The 25,001-nt window shown below is 39.2% G+C and overlaps 2 protein-coding genes across 2 annotated transcripts in view; one reads left to right on the forward strand and one right to left on the reverse strand.

The window, feature by feature from the left end:
* Window positions 1–1,241: 1,241 nt before the first annotated feature.
* sp9 (sp9 transcription factor) lies at window positions 1,242–3,733 on the reverse strand. Its single transcript, XM_034128826.1, has 2 exons — window positions 3,611–3,733; window positions 1,242–3,077 (listed from the first exon to the last, which is right to left on the reverse strand). Exons 1-2 carry the CDS (start codon window positions 3,629–3,631, stop codon window positions 1,776–1,778), a joined length of 1,323 nt encoding a protein of 440 aa, XP_033984717.1. The 5' UTR covers window positions 3,632–3,733; the 3' UTR covers window positions 1,242–1,775.
* Window positions 3,734–6,967: 3,234 nt separating this feature from the next.
* The window catches only part of LOC117481239 (obg-like ATPase 1), a 39,210-nt gene continuing 21,176 nt past the window's right edge, over window positions 6,968–25,001 (forward strand). The window contains 5 exon segments of the mRNA XM_034128851.1: window positions 6,968–6,982; window positions 7,087–7,178; window positions 10,555–10,698; window positions 11,451–11,578; window positions 24,371–24,546. Of these exon segments, the coding sequence (XP_033984742.1) occupies window positions 6,968–6,982; window positions 7,087–7,178; window positions 10,555–10,698; window positions 11,451–11,578; window positions 24,371–24,546 (555 nt within the window).

A 25,001-nucleotide genomic window follows, 5' to 3' on the forward strand; every position in this document is an offset into this window, starting at 1 on the left:
ACGAAACGGCAGCTGCACTAGCCTATATTTGTTTTATTAATGAACATCAGTATTTAGCATTTAAATACATGTTTTAAACTGTGTACATTTATTTTTAACAATTATTATTTTTAATTAAATGTGACAAAATGTTTAACCTGTTATTGTATGTCCTAAAATTACACATTTAATTTGAGACAAAATACATTTTGTAAAATAAAACATGGCAACAATTCAATTCTTTATCTCAGATTTACTTTTTGTACATGTGATGCAAGAAGCTTTAATTTAAAAAAAAATGCTCAAGTGTTGCGTTTAGCTTTTGTTGTTGTTGATGAAATTCAGATTGTGCATTTAATTTGCTAGTTTTCACGATGTGGCCGTTTCCTTAGCGCCGCTGTGGCACAAAGGGGAAATTGAAATAATTTCCCTCTATTGCCTTCTGGTCAATTTAACATCCTCTTCAAAAAAAAGAGGGTGTCTGGATGAGATGCTGCTCCCTGACGTATTCCCTGTCCTGGACCCACGCTGTAATTATTCCCCGGGTTTTCTTTGAGAGTCGGACGCTGCACTGGGTAAGCACAAAGAAGTCAGAGAGCATCCTTGAACCCTTTCAACACGGGGCCACTGATATTCAAATACCGTGCAGGCACCATTTGACTGTTCTGAGCAAAGAGCATTTTAAATTCAAACATTTGCATGTGACTCTTTGCCCCTTCTTTTTCTAAAGTTTAAAAACTGTTCCCATAACATCTATGTGGCTCCTGGCAAAGAGAAAGACGCCGTATCCGTATTATCGGTCCACCGATTGGTATGCAAATGAAAGCAGTTAATTTGGACAATTAGAATAAATATTCAGGGCCCTTTGTCGTCAAACCCCCTCGGAAACCCCCCGATAAAGTGAAAGTGAACAAAAGATGTCTCGGAGATTAATTAGATATTTGATAAGACACGAATCCCTAATCGCAAATACAAGACGCATGGGGCTGCGATGTGCTCCAAGTCATAATTAATACCATTTAACAAGGTTTTCATTTGGGCATGAAATGTTTTTTTCCGGGGCATTAAACATTGATTTATTCCATAGGGGAAATAGTGAAAGTCAAGGTGTTATAGGTGATATTTAGAGTATTAGTAAACGAGCAACACTCGTTTAAAAATACAATTCAAAATTAAATAAACATTTTTTTTAACTAAAACCCTCACAATAATAATAACACAAAAATATATAAAATTTACATCACACAATTTCAGCCTTTTTTAAAGATGTTTTAATTACGATAAAATGAAAGTCTTATACGTGTGACTTTATACAGGTAAACATTTATATATAGATATTTTTTTAGCAAAGAAATAAAATGGTTAACCAAAGTTGAAAAAGCTGTGTACATACATATCCACAAAGTGCGTCGAAAGTAAACTCCCTGATTTCCAGGATACCAACACGAATAAAACAATCATAGCCTAACATTTACATGAAAATAACAAATAGTTTAGTCGTCAATATACAAGGTGTAACTCACATTGTCCAACCAAAATTCAACAGGTTTCGCTCACCCTTACCAAACATCCATTTCGTTTTCAAGTTGCCCCTAAAAATCCCCAAAGGCCTACAGTAAAGCACTGTTTTCTTTTGATGGGTTTACGAATGAAACGTCTGTGGAGAATATATGTTTTTGATTTTGCAATCTCCTCTTGGAATATTTTCTCCTTTTTATTGTCTTTCAAATAAGACCCGTTTTTCTATGCTGTGCATTTTTTTAATCTGTTTTTTGTTGTTGTTGGATGAAGCCTCATTAGGGCTCGTCGTGAGGAGACTCATGGTCCTTAACATTGATTCTGGGATTCACCCCCTCCATAATAAGTTCTGGGGACTCGGACCTCGGGGTCTCCTGGTTACTGGTGTCGGTGTCACTGTCGCTTCCCTTTTTGCTTCCTCCACCGGCCGTGTGCGTTTTGATGTGCTTGCTCAAATGGTCACTCCGCATAAAGCGCTTGTTGCACACCGGGCAAGAAAACCTTTTCTCTCCGGTGTGTGTGCGGAGGTGTCTTTGGAGCTCATCGGACCGAGTGAACCTTTTGCCACAGAAAAGCCAGTTGCAGACAAAAGGCCGCTCACCGGTGTGCCATCTCAAATGCGCTTTGAGGTGAGACGTCTTACCGTACACTTTACCGCAGCCGGGAATGTGGCAGCTGTGGAGTCCCTTTCTGCGCAGACTGGCCCCGGCGGGTCCCAGCCGCTCAGCCTCCTGGCAGTTCGGACAGTCACATGTTGCTCTGCCGGAGTACCGCCGGGACGACCTTGAGGAGCTACTTATTCCTGAACTGCCCCCAGAAATCATGGCGTTGGCAGCAGAAGCGTCTGTGTAAGTGGGGATGACAGTTTTGAACCCGTCCTGAGTTAACAGGTGCTGCCCGGTGGACAGGAGGTGGGACGCGGTGGGGCTGATTCCTGTGGAGCTGAACGCTGAGTGCGTCAGCGAGGAGAAGTCCGGGTTGTAGCCACTCAGCTGGGAGTGGATGCTTTGAGGTGCCCCGGTGTGCAGTGAGGTCTGGAGGGTGCCGGCAGGATTCTGGACATCAAGCCACGACCCAGGGTTAGTGTGGACGTCCCACCACGAGGACGCACCGTTGGCAACTTCGCCAGAGATGGTCGAGTGGAAACCGGACTTGTACCAAGACTCATACGGGTGCGCCATCCCCACCCGAGGGTAAAGAGACTCTGCTGATGTGTGGACTTTGGAGATAAAAGCTGACTGTCCAGAATCTTGGGATGAGACGCTCGCAGAGTTGGAGAACAGACCGCTGTACTCTGTGGAAAAGGCAGAGGAGGTCGGGGAGGTGGAGGCAAAGCAGAAGGCGCTGTTCCCTGCGCCACTGCTCGCTGTTAGTCCTGACGGCGCGCGGCTTGTTGCTACTGTGAAACCGGGCAGACTGGATCCCAAGTTGCAGCTGGAGGAGGATCTCTTCCACGGATGAAATCCACCTTTTGAGAAAGCGCTCGAGTCAGGTAAAGTTGTAAGAGGACTGGTGTTACCAATTTTGTTGCAAGTTGCAGCCAGCATTGCTAGAGGTGTAGTTCCAAACCGTGGCTCTTCCTGAAAACACACACACAAGTTGGACTTAAAACGGGCAACAACATTGGAATATATAAATGTTTTTCTATTCAACCCGAATATCTTTAGCAGATGACTTATTACAAACAAATAAGACTTTAGTTAAATAAATAATAACAACATCTAAAAAGAATAGTTGGAGCTAAGTTAAATGTTTTGGAGCGAGAGGAGAATCGTATTTTAAAAAGCCATACATAAAACACAGGCTAACGTTCAAGAAATAATTATTTACATTTTTTTTAAACTTTAAACTTTCTCAGTATACTAACTATGTCAGATATCTGCTGTGAATATACACACAAATAACATAATAAAACACAATCCTACACGTCTTTATCGGCATGTAACTATTTTTAAATAATAATTAACAAGTTAGTAACACAGTTGGAGATCATTAGTGCAAACATGAAAGCAAGCATGTTTATGTAAGCAGCAAGCACTTTCAGTTGCAGAAGAGAGTAGTCTACAATAACTTTACGCACAACTTTTGCGCACAAATACAAAGTCAGACTCACCCCAAGTATAGACGTTGCCATATCCAGGGTCTGTGCTGTGATGAGAGTGTTCGCGATTTCAATGCTGTAAGGCTCCAATTTGATTCAGACTCACCGTGTTTGACTCAGGTCACACGGTTTCTCTCTTGGCTCGCAGCTCCCAACACTACCTAGTTGTAGAGAGCGTGTTCTTTGAAGTACAGCTGGCAAAGACTCGCAGCCAATCGTAGCACAGCATTCATGGCTGGGGATGAAGGCAGCCAATCAGAGACTCGACCGCGGACAGAAACACCAAAAACCCCGCCGTCAATCATCTGTTGTGCAGCCTCTGCTCAGACTGTCATACAAGACACGATTTTTTTTGATTTTTTTTTGTATGCATACAGTTATTTTTATGTATTCTCACGAAGGCTCAATGTCTCCTTTCATTGCAGAATTGAGTTCACACGTCAGTTCTCCAAAAGGTAAGCGTTTCACTTATTTTAAAGCATGTGTAGGTTGTGGTGACACTGCGTTCTTCCAGGTTTCCCGTCTGATTTTCAATATTCAGATCATGCGCAACACGTCATTGAGAAAGTGCTGCTATTTAAGCACATAGTATCCTGAACAATGTGAGAGACGCTGGCGTTGCTGATGACTTTATCAGAACAGAGTGTGTCGACATGCTGCAGTGTGTTGGGCACGGCACAGTCAATGCTCGGGTGTACAAAAATACTGTTATATATCTTAAACCACAGGTGCTCGTGTTCGTATTGCAAAATCACAGGTGAAGTTTAGTGAAGATGTCCAGAAACAGGCCGGAAACAGCAGGGATATTTCCTCCAAACGCCTGGGGATCATTTATGAACCGACTGAATTAAACGTATTGTTTGAACACACGAAGGAAAATAACCTAATCACTCGTAATGGATCAACAACCATTTGTTTACTTCCAGACACAATTATTTGCGCGTCTGTGCTCGTGCGTGTGTTCGTGCCGTGCGCGCATCCCCCCTCCCTGCTTCCTTGTTGGGCAGTGCAGGTGAGGGGTTAATTACAAATGACAGCTTGCTTGATCAGTGCTTGAATGTGTTTTTAACTTAAAGGCAATTATTTTAAAAGAGGGAAAAGTTTCAGCTCGCAGGTGATGCCTGAGGCCGCCACTCATCTCCATTAAACTGCTTTTGCACTCTGTCCGAGTCTCATCCGAGAAATAAAATGTAATGCCACTCTAATCACTCACATCATACATTTAGAAGATTAAGAGGCTGCCGTTTTCCAACAATTTGTCTAAACTAGCGACTTGTTTTCTTTTCTTTAAATATCACAATTCCATAAGCCCGCATACCACATAGCTTGTAAAAACGCCCAGGGATAATGACATAATGTAAAATGTACCTCCTCTGACGTGAACCATCATCCCTCTAAAAGTTAAAGCAATTTTCCAGAGAAAGGCTTGACTGAACGATGTGCATTATAGTATTCAAAACGGGCAAATAATGCTCCATTATAGAGTATGAATGCTGCCATTCAACACAGGCGCAATTTGTTCAAATACTCTTTTTGCTTTCAAACCACCACCCTTTAAAAGGGTGAATACAAATCAGCCTCATCAAATACCGAGAGCTGTAACGACAATTAAATATTTTTTTGCAATCTTGACAATATGCTGTTAACAGTATTAAATGTCTATTATACATAAATAAAGTGAATTGTTGCTGAATAAGTGAAATTAATTGGAGCGGTAAATGAAATTACACGCAGCATGTAGGGGCATTTTTTCATTACTTAAATTATATTACAACATCGCACAACATTATTATAACAATTATTAAAAATATAAAATGATGTCACAGATTTTAGTCTCAATGATAACACGGGTATTCTGTCCGTTTGTTGAAGTTAATTCACGTGTTCATGATTGTGTCCTATTATATCATAATAAAAGATTGTAATATTGTTCCTAACAAAGACATCTCCAGTAATCTCAGATTATTAATGCATCAATAAATGTATTTTACAAGCATTGCCTTAAATGTATTTGCAGGAAAATGTGTTTGTCCCATTAACCTATAATAATAAAAGAGTAGTGATTTTTCTGACGATGTCTTCTTGAGACAAAAGGGGAGAACATGATCTTGCCTTGTCATTCAAGTAAGATTTTTGAGTTGCATCTGTAATCCTGGACTCTATTCGTGAGCACTTCTCTGTGGCAATTAGGAGCCTATTACAAGCCATTAGATTGATCAATGTACCTTAAACAATGGGAATGATTTATTTGGTCGAACAAAACGCTCTGCATCTATTGTGATGAGTCTAAGTGGGGGTGCATCCATCAACAAAAGATAAATGATTAATTCAGACCTATTCATTTGAATTCTTCCTACAAAGCCAGCCTCACTTGCCTCAAATCCAGATTATTACAGCCTCATTTTCAGCATGTTAAACCAGACAGGATGCCGGATTGGGCAATGGTTTTTGGTTGAGCTTTAATTTGTATTTCTGCTGGGGGAAGTTTATTTGAGGACATTTAACTAATTGTGGTAATTTGGTGTGCTCATGTGGCTACACCTGTTTCTCTCAAAGGGGGGTTGGTGGGAACAGCAAGGATGTTTTACTTTGTTTCTGTGGCGCTAAAGCTGTACAGTGCTGTCTGAAAATTACACTTTTTATGATCAGATGAAGCTCATTGAATAGCACAAGTATGAGTATTTTGTCAATATGTTATTACTTAAGGTCTCTTCCTTCTTAAATGTAAAGATAAAGATAAAACCATTGTTTTTGTTTGCTTTAAATGACAATGTCTGATCTACCATGAGTTTGTTTAGGTCATTGTTTCGTTTGTTGGCAGGTGAATAGAGACAAAAGCACTGGAAATAATTGATATACATTAAAGTGCACTGTGGATTTATTGCTGTAGGAAGTCAATAAGGTATAAAAGAAAGGGAAATGGCCAAAATGCTTAGACCTGCCAGCAAAGGGATGAAGCTGGTGGATGTCTTCAGTAACACGGCTGTCAAGACGATTCAAATGTTAATTCAAAGCAGGCAGCTGTTGACAACCCAGTCAAGCCTCTGTTGAAGATTAACTACACTTTCAATACAGACACATTTCAGCCAACAGTTCTATGTAAGATTGATCTCACAGCAGCTCATCAACCTACATTGATAAAACCATCAGCTAAATGTGGAGGTACAGGTCATCCTGCCAGCGTTCAGTGTCAACTTCCATTTCCAGAAGCTGCATGTTCTATTTTTAATGCGGGGGAGCGAGCCATCCGAGGTGCAGTCGGCTGGTAACATTTGAGGACTAAGCTTGGCACATTTTGTGTAAATGTGTTGTTTTCTTCTCTGAGTTGGTGAGCTGTTGTGGAACTCAGCAGAAACCTAACAGTGGAAAATGGCTCCAAAGAAGGTGCAGGTTATGAGGAATAGCTCCATCCAAAAACGAGTGTGCATTGTGGATTATGTAATGGTGTTTGGTTCTGACTTCAGACTTCTCCACGTTGTCTTTATCAGGGAAAGGGAGAGGATGAAGCGAAGCCGCTGCCACTGATTGGAAGGTTTGGCACTTCATTGAAAATAGGAATTGTTGGCCTGCCTAATATTGGGTAAGTAACGTTTTTATTTACATAGATAGTGTCGCCTTCTCCCCATTCACACTGCCTGCACCAGCATGTGCTCTGTCCACATCTGAACTATGTCTGCCTCCCATGATGCCATAAATATAAATGCATAAAAGGCAGCATGTAAGCTGAGTACAGTAGATTGCAAGACTTAAGAGCAGATATTAAATAAAGAAAGAAAAATAGAATTTCAGATATACAGACAACTTTGAGTTGTTCACGTTCCTTCACAAAGAGCTTTCACACCTTGTTTTTATCAAAACAAACTAAACAGCATTTGGCTTGATGTTTATAACTTGAAATGTACACAATAGCCAGAGAGGCAAAATACCCTGTTACTAAGCAACTTCACATGGACATATTTTCAGTGTTTCTTAATAAACGTTCACGTAATGCTTTAAACATTCCATGTTTTAAGGTGTTAAAGGAACCCCATCACAAAGTGAACACAAACACAGGATTCTCAGTAAAATAGGACACCTTGCAGGCCACATTTACTATGATTTGTGGAACACATTTTTAAAGAAAACTGTATGAAATTCACTTGTAAGTTCAAGTTACCAAACCCGTTGCTTAAATCACTCAGCTATTACACCTGCATGAAATTGTACATTGTTTATGGACATACACATTTTCTGTTGTGGTCTTTCCAAATGTTTTTTTCCACTGTGCAAAATATGCTTTAGTGTCTTCAAATATGATATAACCATTTAAACTAAAGGTTGCAAGTAAAAATATGTAGAATTATGTTAATCAGAGTCCCGGATCTTTCCTCTTTCTTCTTATTTACTGATGTGGTTTTATTTATATATAACGCATAGATGCAGCAAATATTTTAGGTGTTTCTGTCTGTCAATGCATCAATGTAATCAAACACAGTAACTTGATTTGAAGGATGAAAAGAATGTGAGGTAGTTTTGGATTATTTCCCTTTATATGAACCTGGAAAGCGAGTCACTCTTCCTGTGATTTGTATCCGTAAGGTGGACAACTTGACATGAATCTGTACTGCATGCTCAGAGTGTGTGTCAGGAGGCCGACACAGTGTCTGCATGTCAGACCTGGTCAGACAAATCCACCTTGTCAGCATCTACCAGGACCTTCAGCAGCCCCAGTGACAGAGTGTAATGACAGGGCAGACCCTACATGTTACCCTTTGAGCTACAGACTGGGCCGCAGCGATAGGTCATCTTCTGCTCAGCTGACAGGTTCTCACCTTTCTGCAGCTTCCTAAAACGTTTTTTGAGTCAGAACGGTTGTTTTCAAGTGGCCTTAAAACTTTTATAAGGACTGAAAACTGCAGGTTATGAAGGGAAAAAAGCTCATGTTATTCCAAATAAACTGTTTATAGCGTGAGGGTATTTTTTACAGGACTTTTCATTATATTTTCAGGTACTGGATATTTATAACGGAGAATAAACACTCTGTATAGAATCCCTTTTTGAGATGTTTCTGCTCCTGCACATGCAGCCTCTTCATGCAGCTGTTTGTTGGATGTTAGAGCACAATGATCCAACCCCCTTGAGTCCAGTGTTTTCTTTTCTAAACCCAGCAAAACCACAATTTCTTCCTGGTATAAGAAGAAGAACTCATTGAGGTTGTGGCCTGCCATACCTCATTTAAGTCAAAGTGCAACTCGTCAACCCTCCTGTGGTTTCTTCATGAATGAACCATGTTTGAATGCCAGCCTGCTGTTAGTTGGGCGTAACTGACCGTTCTTCACACACATGGGAAACTTGAGAGTGTGATTCAGCCAATCTCGCAGCTATTCCATCACAGAGACATTTGGTCTTTTTGCTCAAAAGCTCCAAAAAGTTGAGTCTTTCTTGTCCATTTAACATACTATTGTGACACACTGACAAGTATGCACAGTTTATGGCTTAACTGACTCATTGTGAGTCATTCTTAAAACACTTCCTCAGGTCAGCTGCTGAACTTAATTGAAAGGGTCCCTGCCTTTTGACTATAGTGCATCATCCCAGTTTGCTCTGTGTGACTTCTTATGCACTTAAGCTCGTCATGTGTTTATGTTTATGTACCAGACAGAAAATTAAGAAATACTGAATCTCCAAGTCATTTCTTGAAGTTCCCAATTGCCCCATTTAATATTCTTAAAAAGTGGATATGCTAACATTTGAGCATGAACATACTGTGCACTATTAATTTATTAATAGACAAACAACAATTATTTTCTATTTCATACATTTAGCTCATTGGTCTCCCTGCATTTTTTACACTGAATTAGACAACTTGCGCTAAAATAATTGATTTGATTGAAGTTAAACAAGCCATTCAACCAGAAAAACAATGCAATCTTCTGATAAGAACTGTTGTGAATACAAATATCATCTATAACAAGGGTCCTGTCTTTTATTAGAACATAGAGATATCCCAGAGATATCACATAGAGATAACACAGATACATATTTTGTGGCACTTTGACCCCTATAAAGAAATGATGTAAGAAAATATGTGCGTTATTTGCAAATCCCAACATTTAAATTGTATGTGCCATGACTGTTCTCTTGTTCCTAATTGTTCTCCACTTTCAGTTTAACATTCTATTTAGCATCTTCCTTTTCTTGGAAAGATAAAAAAAAGTTAAGTATATACCACTCCCACTAGTGGAAAAACAGTCTGGATCCCCATCCCCATGGACCCGCATTTTACACTCTAAATTGTAATTATTTATTTAATTAGAAACATTTTCAAACCTGATGATAATGGGGCAATGTAACTGTGGATTGTCATTCTTTTCCTTATCCAAGGTGACCCAAGAATATCCTTCAAGTATGTTTAAAAAACAATTTAGGTTTACATACGAAACAAATGCATCACTTTAGCAATCTTGAGCAATCTTATGCCTATAGGACTTAACAAACAATCATTTCCCCCAATGAGAGGATACAAATGGAAAGTCCTGGATTATAGTTAACTGCCATGCCATTATGACTCGTAGACACTTGCCATTGTCTGTAGATTTTGAAGTACACTTGATCTGCTTGTGACAGAGAAAATAAATCTCTGTGTGATCACAACATGGGGCGGCGTTTGGCTGATCCCGTTCAACAGCTGAGATCTATCAGAAATGTAATTTGCCCCTCGATTCCACCTACAATTGATCTATTATGGGATTATCTGACCTTGTAATTGGGCGAAGTATTTCATATAGTATTTCTGAATCAAAAGCTCAAATACTCTATCTCCATTAACCTTTTGGTTTTTTTTGTTCCATTTTCCGAAAAATAAAAAAAGCCTTAAATAATTTACTGAACTGTTCCAGGTTCATGCAGTCGAACCATGAGGTTCTGCACACCAGCACTTTTAGATGGATTGACCTCACTGCTGTTTTTATTTTCAGGAAGTCAACCTTTTTCAACGTGTTGACAAAGAGTCAGGCGGCAGCAGAACATTTCCCCTTCTGCACCATTGACCCAAATGAAAGCAGAGTGCCCATTCCAGATGAACGCTATGATTTCCTCTGCCAATTCCACAAACCTCCCAGGTATGGGGTCTCATCGTTCACCTATTATTCACACTTCAGATCTGTAGTCGCTGACGGTCTTCTTGCAATAGGTATGAGAAAACATAACAATGTTGTTGACATGTAGCTGCCAGTTCTGTATGATGTATGATTGCTGCTCTACTTCAAGGTTTTCTGTTAAGGGAAAAGCAGAATCATCTGAACCTCCAACACCTGGTTATCATACACATTTATAGAGGCTGTTAAAGCAGGCGGAATTCAGATTTGTCGGGCTATTCTGACAAAGTACTAGTGAGATATCCCTTTTTGACTGACAAGAATTGGTATGTTGAATAGCACAGAGCATTTGACTGCATGAATTTGAGTCACTACTGCCTTTCAAAGAGCAGTATGTATCTCAGTGGCAGGCTTAAACTCAGTTCCTCTTGACTTACGCTGCAACTGTAATACCCGCAGAACAGATTCCACTGCTACAGTATAGCCCAAGAACAATGACATTAAATACCTCTCAGTTGTAAATTACGGATAATGGATAATTATGACATTATTGTTTTCTTTCACAGGATTTGATTGCAATAAAGAAAAATCCAAAAGCCTTCTCTTTTATGATGTTTACACTATGTTAAGGCTTCTTAAGTTAGTGTTGACTATGCCATGTTTTGTGACTATAATCTGATATAAGAAGATGATAGTACAATGAGGGAGGTTTCTTTTTTATTTAAAGTGATATTAATTAAAGTCTGACCTTTTTGCTTTTACTTCCTGGTTTGCAGCAAAGTTCCAGCTTTCCTTAATGTCGTGGACATTGCTGGCCTGGTGAAAGGCGCTCATGCTGGTCAAGGCCTGGGAAATGCCTTCCTGTCCCACATCAGCGCCTGCGACGGCATCTTCCACCTGATACGTGAGTCCCAGGTTGAGGGTTGTGCACATCAGTGAAGCACTCTTATTTCCGCTGTAGCAGTTGGCAACATTTAGTCACAATTTATAGCACCAGTACCGTCTAAGGGTAAGCATAGGCCTTAGTTGTGCTATATAATACCAAGACAATGTCCCAGGACAACTTATCTGGTGCATTCAGATCAACATACATCTCAAAATGCATAAAGCCAGATCAAAACTCATATGTAAGGAATGAGAATCATAAAAAGGGAACTGTTAAAGGGACTGTAGCTTAGGCTTCACAAAATCAGTAGCATATTTGTCGTTTTAAAAACAGAACAAGGAGTACCACATGATATTATATCATTCCTAATGACACTTTTGATTAAGGTTAGGTACTGTGGAGGTAAGTGAGTTATTCATGAACATACTGTGAGGATGAAGGTTTCCTTTTCTTTTCCTTTCAGTTTAATACACACTGTTTACATTTCTAATAACAAGTAGCTTTAAATATAATAACTAGACAAATACTATTGCCACTCCTTATAATACTGTTGACAACAATAACAGTTGGAATAATAACACAAATAATGTTTATTTGTAATGATTCAAAATACGTCCAGCAGTGACTCAGTCAGTAGGGGCTTGGACTGTGAGCCGTAGGGTCGCTGGTTCAAGTCCCCGACCAGACCTAAATATGGAGTGTGGACTGCTACTTGGAGAGGTCCCAGTTCACCTCCTGCCCTGCTGTGGTGCCCTTGAGCAAGGCACCGGACATCCCCCCCCCCCCCCCCCCCACTCCCATTGCTCCCCGGGCGCTGTACAATAGCTGCCCACTGCTCCTAGTACTAGACTCCTGGTACTAGGATGGGTTAAATGCAGAGGCCAAATTTCACTGTGTGTGCTCTGCATGTGTGACCATTTTAAAGAGGGTTTCATCCCTCCGATTCTACCTTCTGTGACTACCTGAATGTACAGATCTGATTCGCTCAGCATGTTATTCCTGGTCTGTCCCTCAGAGAGACAGATTTCAAATCTCTTCCCAGGTCTCCCTCAACTTCCTCTGTGTCTCTGACATGGTCTTTGTCTAATACAATTACGTTTCCAATAATAAAAGTGTTGCAAAGTAGAATCATTCATATGACAGCAACTGAAATGAATGCAAAGTCCCCTTTTTAAAAATACCTTTTAAAGAAAGTACTGATTGTATGCTGTTATTGACTTTCCCACTGTGTGAAAGGAGCTCTGATTAGAGAGACGGTGGCAGCAGACATGAAGCCTCCACATAGAAAGGGTTAAGATTAAGACCATTTTGCTACATTGTTCCTAAATTGTTCCTGTGTGTCTCAGACAAGTGTATTACTTTTGTTCCAGCAGATTTCAAATAGCCTCTGACTCCGTAGTTTGTGAGAAGTGGAACTGGAAGACCACCCACTGTAAGACTTAGTAATGATTTACAGAGGGGACAAGACAAGTTAATTGAGATAAAAAGGTCTGATGTCAGTTCAGTTTTGAATGGCTTTTGGCACAATTTAAGTAATATTACAAAGCCGGTATTATTTTACCTGAAAACCAACAATTCTTTAGTCATTATATTAATACGGTAGTTTTCCTTAGCCTGTTTGCTAAAACAGGTCATAAATATATAGGGTTTGTTGTATTTCAAAATGTAAGCGAGAGTTTCCCACAACTGCTTAGCAATGTAGTTTAAACTAAAACAAATTTGTCTTAAATACAGATTACGTAGATTAAGTACTGTAATTGTGGGGGACTATTTTCAGCTGCGGATTAATACACATTTGCTGCACTACAGTATTTACAGCCGCAGGGCAGAATATTATTAGTGCCTTTGTGCATGGTATTGAAGGACAATGTCCACCAGAGCAACAGTGCAGCTACATTATATGATTTGAATAGTCTCTGGGCAACAAAAGTGGTAGATAGCACACGGGAATAAACTTGTTTTTTACACTCGTGCAATTAGTTGGATCAGTTTGGTCTTTTCAGACAATTAAGAAATATACAGTACATTACATATTCTCAACCGTGACGTTTTTCATATTTCAAATGACAGAATATATTTTCTTTGTTTTCCTGTGTGCCCACGTTTTAAAATACTAATTCACTACATGTGCTATACATAATTGTTACTAGTATGTGGGTTATATTTTAAATATCCTTATGTACATCCTTATGTCCTTAAAAACACCCACAGTTCCTTCAATATGTGTATGCAAGATCCTCTCCCAAAACCAAGTCTTTTGTTTCTACTGACACAAAGAAGACAAACATCCTCAACAATCATAAATAGGAAGATCGAAAGCTTCTTCTTTGTGAGTATTTACATCTATCTGCTTTGGCGTGCTATTGTTTCCCCTCTTGTGAGGTCCTTGGAAACAATGTGCTATGTTTCAAAAGTTAACCATTAAACATAGCTGGTTTTGTTTGGTAATTATATCTGGTGACTGGCAGACTGCAATGTTGAAGCCATTGCTTTTATATAGCTTGTTGTGGGGGATCACACTTTTTGTTTCTGGAGTGGTATGTTTTTTGTCTTGGAATTAACAGAAGGGCTTTTAAAGTCACCACAGAGAGATGCTCAGCTTTAGTGTCATTAAACATCGATTGTCTTTGCAAAATGAAGACAAAAACAATTGACCTGAGCCTGATGAAGAGGGGAAGTCATGTTTTATTTTAGAGATCAGCATTTATTTTCTACCATTTCTCTGTATGACATTATTTTATAGTGTTTTTTCACTGTTACATTCCTTTGTGATGAGGTTGTACAATTTGAGGAAAACAGGTTTTACAAAGACATGAAGGCAGAATAGTTACCAGAGAGTGAGTATACATCTATTGAAAAGATTAAACTGTTTCCAGGGAGGAGTCTTATTTAATTTGCGTCTTGGTGTTTTTAAATTCCACCAGCACATTGTGCACATTATGAATATTTTTCAACCCCTAATGATTTTTGAAAAGCCTGTGTAAACAGTGGATTGGCTTTCAACAATACCTACCCAGTACTATGCAGGCGCTTGATGACATCCTGAAAGCTGATTCTGCTGAACGGCTGGTGTTCCCTGGTCTCATAACAAATGGTTTGCAGGCTAAGTGTTCCCAGTGCTTCTGCAGTGACTGGAACGCGGCGGGATCCTCGCGGTCTGAGACAAGACGCAGACATGTTCTACTTCATCTGTTCTTCTGTTCCCCGCTAGCAACTCTGCCAGCTCACCTGGCCTTATTCCCAGATGTTTGGTTTCCAGCAATTAGATGTTTGAATGCTCACCCAGTGTCCCCCTCATCGCTGCAGGAATGCTCTGGTTCACTTCTAATGACGACTTATTTACGGTTGCATGACACTCAGTAAGAATCTAGCCTTAAGATACTGTGGTGAAGCACGTTTAATCTTTAGGGACTGGCTGTGGTTGTGGGCAGCGTACTGGAAAGGAGCTGTTATTTTTGGCGTAGACTCTCCACTCACTGTGATATTCATGCATTTAGCACCTGAACTCCTGGTTAAGTAAAGGCTCTTCTCTCTCCTCCTCTTTACTGCCTGAAGCAGACACTAGAAAGTTATCCAATGTTATAAAACAGTGGAAAAAGTTTCAGGATATAAAACCTGATCTATTACATGGTATATTTACAGTGGCCAACTTGACAAAACGTGAAATAAAGCGCTGCATTAGCAAAATGCTACAAGCATAAATCCGATCAAAAGACGCTGCAAGAAGCTCAAAACTCAACGGAAACGGGGAAACTAAAAAGTGATGCACCAGAGCGTTTCTTGAAATGTAGGGATTGTAAAGTTGGCCAACTGTCACCCTCGCATAGTTGTACGTGTTTTGTCAGTATATTTGAAATGACTAGGTTAGCTACGTTAGCTCACTAGCTTTCAACAAATCTGCAATAATATCTGAAGGGATCATTAAATTACATTGATAAAATAAGCCAATAAAACTTACATTTGATATACATTTCATGTGACAGATATTTGCTCCAGAGCAGTTAATATGGTACATTGCTTTATTCATTCATTAACTTATTAATTAGTCCATGAGAACGTAATCATGAATTAGCTCGTTGATTAAGGCATTTTATAAAAAGCCCAAAACTTTGATGGTTCCAGATTCTCAAATGCGAGGATATGATGGGATAAGGGTTTTATTGTTATTCAGTGTTGGTAGTACAGTACCACACAATAGTACCTTTTGTTCTGTGAGTACTAAAGCTTATAGAACCTTGGATGGATAACTCTAGATAAATCTGCAAAGGTCTCTTTTACAAACAGGGAATACTTTCTCCGTCACTGCAATGTAAACCCAGACTTGTGCTTACAGCAACTGCTGTGGTTACAGCAGCAAGAACAACATCTAAAAATCCAAAAGCCAATGAGCTACCTGTTCAGCTCTTTAGTTGTTTTGCAGTCTTGGTTACCTGGAAAACACCCTCATAAAGCGGTTGGCAGCCTAATGGAAATATTACATATTTGTGTTTTCCAGCTAATTATAAATGAAGACATTGGTCTGTTTCACTCCTGTGCATTATTATTCAGGCTATACATACATAAGTATTCATTGTTCACTGCAACTGTATTTAGTTTGATTTAGTTGCTGTGTGTTAGTTTGTGTATCAAATCTGTCAAACACTTTGGAAGTGTTGCTAGGTGCTAACTGTCTATTACAGTTTTTTGTTTGATGGGGTTAAGTCAGTCAAAAACAAATTAACAACATTGGTACCTCTGAAGAAATTGATCTGATTCATCTCCCAAAAAAAGTTTGGTATTTCATATCCTCAGTGACTTCCACATGAATCACCATGACCTGATGAATATCCGAATCTGATGATAAAGAGTGAGTGATTAAATGAGTTGGCTTCACTTTGCTGAATCTGGTTACACATTGTATTTGTGTTTGGTTATTGCATCATGCAGACATCAGCCCACAATACACTAATCGCTTATAGTGAACAAATCAAACTGATTGTTTAGCTACAGGCGTTATGAACAAACCAGATTGACTATTCAGACAGAGCTGATTTATGGCCAGCCTTCCTCCGCACTGACGCCAGTAATGGCTGGTCTCCAGGAATTCTGCCTTTTCACTCACCAACTCACACATTCTCAACTCGACAATCATCCAAAACACCTCGCGCAGCCCTGTGGCTTCCAAGTGTGTGACTATCTAAACAGATCAGGTAATGAGTGAATCTCTCAGCAATTCAGGAGTTGCTGTTGATGTAATAATTTATACAATCAATTGTAACTGGCAGAAATGTCAGTTTATGTTGCTGAAAATATTTTACAGATAGATTGTTTTACAGGAGGAATATACTGCTACAGCTGAGCGAGAAAAAACAAGTAGTGAAAACACGATCCCCTTCATCATTGTGAGTTTATCTAGAATGTCTCTCAAATTATTCAAATTACAGTATACCTGATTCATTTAGTGTATTTCAGTATGACTGAAACTTTTAACTTGAAGAAATAGTTTTTTCATTTAAATGAAACTGTATTTTTGTGCAATTTTAAAGCTTTCTATCTGTAATGGTAAGATTTGAGAGGTATGAAAGTAGTAGTGAAAGTATTAGGTTGTCAATAGGGACATAAATTATGAAAATGCAATATTATCGGAGTAACACCTAATTGCTTAACAGCCTGACTCTGTAGTTCTATCAGACATTTCAGAAACAGTGCTGAAATAGTGCTTTTGAATGTTTTAAGCTGCCGACTATTACACATTTGGTATGAAGTCTTCTCTTACTGTCACTCATTAATGTTTCCACCACCACGATTTAGGAGCTTTATGTGGGAATGACTCACAATTGATGACAGTGACCATGAAGGAGCATGTCACTCAGAATAACAGTGTGGTTCATTGCTGAGTGTTTCATCATTTTTGGAGACATTTTTAATTGTATGTCTGGCTTTTGGTACAAAGGCATTAGTTATTAGACAAATTGATTCATTGTTGTTTTTGTCTCAATTCTTTGTTGTTATGAGCAGATATATCCCTTTAATACACGCTGAACAGTGGGAAGAGCCTAGCATAGCTCAGTGCATGGAGCTCTATGAAGTAGCTTACCTTTTAAAGAAGGGAAGGTATCAATACATTTTCACTTACTATAGTTTAATACAAGTTCTTATTAATTTAGCAACACCTTGCACGTTTAGCTCACATACATACAATAATGTTTTTATTATATTAGGAACACATTTCCTCATTAATCCATCTTACATGTTGTATCTCTGAATAGTAATTCTGGTGTACCAGTATTTGCTATAATGTGTATACAGTAATTGCTCATCAGTACAAAACAATGGGCTATCAAACCCTACAAAGCCTGTATGAAATATGTTTTCTGCCAAGGTCATACTTTTGTCAAATTAATGCTTCTGATGAAAATGCATAGAGGGAACAATCTCTGGACAAATATTTAGACGCAAGGACTGTGTTCATGTGTTGCTGTTGTAGAGGCTTTTGCTTTTATTATTTCCTACATAGTTCATTTACCCTCTTACCAATACTAAATACTGTTGCTTGTTAGTGTCAGATTTCACTATAATTTCACTATAATATTGTTTCTGTACCTGTTTATTTAATTTTTTTCAGTCATAATCGGTACTGTTGTAGCAACGTTAGCTGGTTTATAGGACGCAAGTGACTCACTTCCCACGCCACACTTCGACAAGAATACAGTGTGTTGTACAACAGTCTCAGCTGGGTCCTAGCACCTGCCTTACTGTTGTGTCTTTTTATGCTTAAGGAGAAATTGTAATGTTACTTTGCAAATCAGTCGTAAAAATAAGCCTTCCCCTGCCATATCTGTTGTTTTTGTTTTGTTTATGTCAGTTGTTGTTTTAACCAATACTGCAATTCCAAATAAAGATCATTTAGCTGTGGGGATCTTCCTCCCTTTGTGTGTTTCCGCCACTGTGTTGAGGTGCTGTCACAGCATTTAAATGAGCATTTTGCTTCAGCGTGAATGAAGAGTTTTTGTCAGCCTCCACTCATCGTGGATGATTAGAGCAAAATGTCTCCCCATCTTGACTGGAGATCGCCACGGCTCCAGATAACATGCCCGGTGATTGAAGGTCGCAATATTTTGAATTCTAATGGGGCTGCAAGATGAATTGCCTGAAATAGACTGTAGACTCTTCCTGCTTCCTCCTCGTGCCCCCCTTGCCTGTCCGCTGTGAAAAGAACCACTGGGAATGGCAAGGCCCGATGATCATAGAATTATTGGATGGTGATTCTAAACCCTTCAAAGAGGAGTTGCTATGGAGATCTCGCTCCAAACTGTGAAATGATTCACCTTTGAAAGGCTGGAGGGCCTGAAAGCTGAACACATCATTGTTCAGGTGGCGGTTGGTTAGGAAATTGCTGGTGCCTGTGCAATCAGCAGCACTATAGTAGTTAAGGATCTAAAAAGGTTTGTTCTTTGAATGATGTGGGACAACAGTGGTGTGCATATGACGGTTCCTTTCAATCAAGGCACTCTCATGCTCCACGGTTAAACAAAATAAACTGAATGGCAGAGGTTAAGCTAATGAAAGGGGGAATTATCTTTATTGTTTTTTTTGTATTTCATAAAAACTGGAGCCTTCACTATTCAACTGCACACGGATCAGGCTTGTGTGAACGGCTTTCCCCTAAATGTAGATTTATTTTCAGTCAGTGATATCAAACATTTTGGAAAGATACACCTTTTAACGCTCAGTTTGCTATACAGACTGCAGTAGACAGTAGATTACATAGGAATTGGAGACACGTTGTGAGGGACAGATATTCATACTATTGAGCACTGTGATTTCTTTTTCAAAGATGGGATCATGTTGAAAACATGAGTGTTTCCCTGAAGGGCTCAAACCCTCCATTTTCTGGTGTCGAACTGCCTTTTAGCAGCCAATGCATTTGCCATAATTGACATACCCAAAGAAACAGCTGAATGTGCCACAAACTCTGTTACAGAAGCAGCACACTACAAATTGCTTTCAATTTCATGTATCCTAAAATGAATATCAAGATGATATTTCCTGAATGAACATACCCTTATGTACATTGCTGGTGTGTCTAAGTTGGAAAGACATCCATAATGCGCTTTTCCTGACAGACTCATAAAATAGCTTTTACTGCTCTGAATACCAGGAGAATTGCGGCACTGAGTTTGCAGGACCATTTTAAAAGCAGTGCGAGGAATGCAAGTTCTTTAGATGTGCTCTTACCCATCTTGCATGTGAAAACATGCAGAGGAAGTTAGAAGTCAATGAATACTGTAATTTAGCTGAATTATGTTGACCACATATCCTCCCAGGTAGCAGCATCAGAGGAAGCAGCTCAATCAGTATTGATCGTGACTTGACTGAGATGACTGCCTTGTCTGTGTTACTGACAGAAAAGTAATGATATAAACTGGCTCCAGCTCGCTTGGCGGTTTTAGGTGTGAAGCTTGTACAAACTAGAACTGATTGCTTATATTTGTATAAGATTCAGTAGTATGTCCTTATTTTACAGTGTTACATATTACAGTGAGGTTAATGTAAAAAACAATGTCACTGAAATCAATTAGTTTTGTCCGTTTTTTTTCCCTTTAAATGCCTGTCATTGAGTTTTATCTTCTCATGCTCCCCTGCCTGCAGTGCCGCTGTAAGTCCATAATTTTGCAGAGCTTAGCCTGATCCCAATCAGGCCATTGAACACCACTCACCCTCTGGTGACTAATCCCTTTGTTCTGTCAATAAAGGAGCACCTGTTAATAGTGTCTTCAAAACATACACAATATAAAATGAAGCAGTAAAATTCAAATTGTGAGACAGATATGACTCCTGTAACCGGGCCTTTCCAACCTCTTTCTTCTTTTTTTTGTGTGTTTTAACTGTCTTGCATGTGGCTTTTGTGTGGCGCCGCAGACTCATAAGAGCTGTCTTAACAGAGCCCTACCCAGACCCAGTTGTTAAAGGACTAATTGTGGAGATTGCCCCCTCAGATTTCTCTCCTCTCTTTCACCTCGGGCATTTGTTCTCCGGCTCTAAGCCTTGAATGGGACGGCGGTAAAGTAGATGTGAATGTTAAATTAGGCGAAATTAATTAAAGCAAATTACTTTGGAATATGTGGCAGTCAGAGGAGAGTGTCAGCTGATGACTAAATAGTGAGTGATCAGCTGCTCCTGCTCTGTGAAAGCCTCCTTCAAATTTTGATTTATCAGCTTTTTATTGGCGATGCATAACAATAGTTAGAAACCGGTGATCATTATTTAAAAAAAGTAATAAATGTGTTTTGAAATGATTGTGCTAGCTTTAGGTGTTTTTGTCACATTTACTGATATACAGTCATACATTCTGATCCCATTAACAGTGATTTATTCCGATCATGAGTGTTTTATAAACCATGAAAACCTGTTCTTTGTCCTCATTAATATGCACTCAATTAAACAACAGACTCTTATGAATCTTTACATTTGAAACACAGAACTGTACATCATAATTGTTTATAATATATGTATATTCTTGCAGCTAACAAAATGATTACATTGCATTATATCTTCTGAGTTCATGCAGACACAATAGCACATTTTCCTTCCAATCAGTGATGAACAGGGAGCTGGTAAATTGGAGCAGCAAAACAATAATTCCACTGATTAGCCCCTTTCTGTGCGGCGTAAGTGAACTGTTTATACTGTGGAGTACCCCTGCAAGAGGAAAGGAACCAAAACAGCCTGATTAGGCAAAGAGTAATTGGATAAGTTCATTTCACCATGAGGACAACGCACAGGATGACAGCTTGCACAAAAGTCTATAGCTTCTGTCGACTCGCATGAGTAATAAGGACACTGGCAGACGATTTCTTGATTTCTGTCACTTTTGTTGTTTGGATGTGACTGATGAGTGATGATAGATTCCAAAAGCCTTGTAGTCTAGTTTAATCAAGTATGTTTCCCTTCGTAATACAGTAGAATAACAAAATACATTAGGATCTGTCTGTGGAAGATCACAAAGGGCTTCATATTGATTCAGTTTACAACTTAGTATCTCAGAAAACACTCAGATATTGTTTCAGAGGCAATGGTTCCTTTAGTGAAAAAGACTGAGAGTCTGCAGATTTGTGTTTCAATGGTAATTTTGGATTGGAAAACTGTCATAAAACGATTGATTCGCTATCCTGTAACTATATCCTTACCGTAAACATTTGAGGTCCATGCCAAACAGGATCCATATTTGGTGAGTTTTGCCCAACGGGTTACCAACTAGACACAACCATTGCTAGCAAGTCTGTGAAGCTGCACTTGCTAACATCCAAAAGCCAAATGCTAACATCATCAAGCTAACATGCTAACAGTGACAATGCTAACATGCTAATGTTTAGCAGATCATGTTTACCGTCTAAGTTTAGCGTATTAGCTAGCTAGTTATGGTAACCATTCAATAGTGGTTCACTCATAATTGAACATCTTAAACTAATGTAGGCACTAAAGGTCAGGGGTCTTCCGAAGTTATTACAATTCATCCTCTGGGGACCATGAATGTCTGCACTAAATGTCATGGCAATCCATTAAACAGTTATACAGTAATATTTCAGTCCGCACTGGGTTGGATATTCACACCCCTTGAGCCATGACGCTAACAAACACTCAATCTTGTTAGTGAAAGATTTGGCTTCCTCTGATGACAACTAGGACATGTATTTTGATAGTGAAGAGGCATAGGATAACTTTGATGTATACTTGACTGACGTGTCTGATAACGTTATGCATAATAGAGCTCTGCAAAGATTTCCCTCAGATATGCTGTTGCCCAACATGACAACTACACACAGCTGTGAATCATCAATATTTCCAGCATGTATCACTGCTAGAACTTGTTGAGAGACGAGGGGACAGCCGCCTGATGAATTGTGCAGATCACTTCGTTGACGTTATTATCTCACAGGGCTTCACCTGTCAACAGACCTCCGCTGTTCAGGTGTCAAAACATGAATATGGATTGTTTATTCTGTTAAGAGACTTCACCGTGCACATTCCAAACATAGCGTCCTTCGGCGCGGCAATACTTAAAGCCAAGTCATCATTCACCTGACTTCCACTTACCTGTTGAATGAGGTGGCATTCCAATTATGCCAAACTTCACGAGTCTCTGTTGACTGATTTACAAAGCGGGTGAAGCCAAATTCCAAGTCCAAATATACTTGATTTATATAAGTAGTATGTACATTTAATATGACGTTTCTCCAGTAGTGGAGCAAATCTACAAGTTTGAGGTATTGTACTTTACTAGAATATTTGACTTCCATGCAACCTTGTACTTCTACTACAATATAGTTCAGAGGGTGTATACTTTTTCTCCACCACATTTATTTCACAAGTGTTTCACAGATTGAGGATTAACATTCAACACATGATGAGCTTCAACGATATGATAAACTGTTGTGATTGTATACATAAAAACGTAACATTTGTAACATTTCCGCATCTGCCAACCACCTAAACTTATGTTATATAATTGGTTGAGATATGTTTATTATACCGTTTGCAACAATTTTCAAACCTAGAAAAATCTGTAATTTTATTTTCATAGATGTAGGCAACACAAAAACACTATGTGCATTGTCAACGTTGTTGTTATCTGCTACATTTTCACACTACACTTTTTAGATATTGGTTGTTTTAAACCATATATTTTACCCATCTGGATCAAAGAAAAAACCTGACTATATGTTAGGAGAAACCAAACAGCTTTTGAGTTACGCTGAAATGTAAAGTGAAACCTCTGAAGATAATTTGGAAAACCTCCGTAAATGACAAAAAAGAAATTAATCCTAATCCTAGAGAAGCTGATGATCTCCATTAAACTCTATCTTTTCTTATGGTTGTGATTAAAACATTGCACATTATGTGTTTAAATTACATTTTTATGCAGTACCTTTACTGATAATTGTATACTGTAGTATTGCTACTTTTACTACACTAAAGGATCTAGATACTCCACAACTGATCTCCCTTTTACTTGCATACAATATGATGTCGTAAAACAAACTGTACAACAACAGGTTGGGTTGTAAATAAACATATTGCAGTCCACTACAGTTGCCATTGGTGATGTTAAAGGCTGTCACTCTCATGTGACAGATGTACCGCCCCCCCCCCCTCTCTTACCCCCTCCCTCTGATGGAGAATCAGGGGTCCTGAGAGCTGCTAAATGGTCTGCTTCAGAGCCTCATTACCTAATCACCAGCACCGCCAAGACGGCTAAGACGCAAATGATTAGGGAAGACTGTCATCTGCCATCTATAAATGTTGACGTATTTCTCCTAAATCATTCTCACTTTTGTTTATTTTTGATATATATTTTTTTAACTTAATGGCTAATAGTTTTAAGACAGAAGGGTAAAATATGCATGACCAGACACTCAGCACTTCATGCAGATTGACACACAAGCCTATTTTGCTGCACTTAAAGCCCCTTTTAATGGAACTTACTTTGACACTGTGCTGGTTTCTTACAGCTCTGACACTTTCACACGACAACAAAAAATGTAATATATTCCTAAGTATTTTATTGTATTTGTTATGACTTTCGTGTGACTCCCACTGTGCTTGTTCATGTAGATGTTTATTTCTTTCCCATATTCTCTGCAAATAGCTAATGATTTTTTGTGGCAAAATCAAACCGCTATTTCACATTCGATCTGAAGAAGTCAATGTCATTGATCCTGTGGCTCTGACTGCTTCTATATGTGTTCATGTAAAGCGGTGTTGCTGCTGCCAAAAAATAAATAAATTCTATACTGATGCTCTCTCTGTGTTTGTGTCCTTTCTCTGCAGGTGCTTTTGAGGATGAGGATATCATCCATGTTGAGGGAACAGTGGACCCAGTGAGGGATATGGAGATCATCCACGAAGAGCTGAGGCTGAAGGATGAGGAGATGATCGGCCCTATTATTGACAAGCTGGAGAAGATGGCCATTAGAGGCGGTGACAAGAAACTCAAACCAGAATATGTGAGTCAATGTCCCAGTAGGCCCTTTGCTCCCCCTCACAGCAAGGCACAAATAATAACCCTCCCACACACATGGCAAAGAACAAAAAGTATGTTTTTTTTTAATCTCCCTCCAATAGGTCTCACCCCTCCCCCTGCCCCATTTTTCCCTTTCTGCGATTGAAAGTGATCAGGGGTCAGGGGTTTTCTGCTGTAGAAATCATTAATAGAGAGTTACTTATTCAGCTGCTGACCCTGGGTCACAGCACTGGGCTAATGAAAGTGTTTCCACACAGCTCTTTTCATCTTAAGTAATACTCAAATCATGGCACAGCTCTCGCTCATGCTTATACACCTACAGCAGCTCAGAAAATGGTATAAGGCCATACAGTGGGTGACATATATACCAATACCTGGCTATGAATACCGTAAATGTTTAGAATATTCTTTGACAGCAGATTCCTCGGTCATATGCAG

The sequence above is a fragment of the Trematomus bernacchii genome, unplaced genomic scaffold (genome assembly GCF_902827165.1).
Source record: "Trematomus bernacchii unplaced genomic scaffold, fTreBer1.1, whole genome shotgun sequence".
In the NCBI taxonomy this organism is placed as follows: Eukaryota; Metazoa; Chordata; class Actinopteri; order Perciformes; family Nototheniidae; genus Trematomus; species Trematomus bernacchii.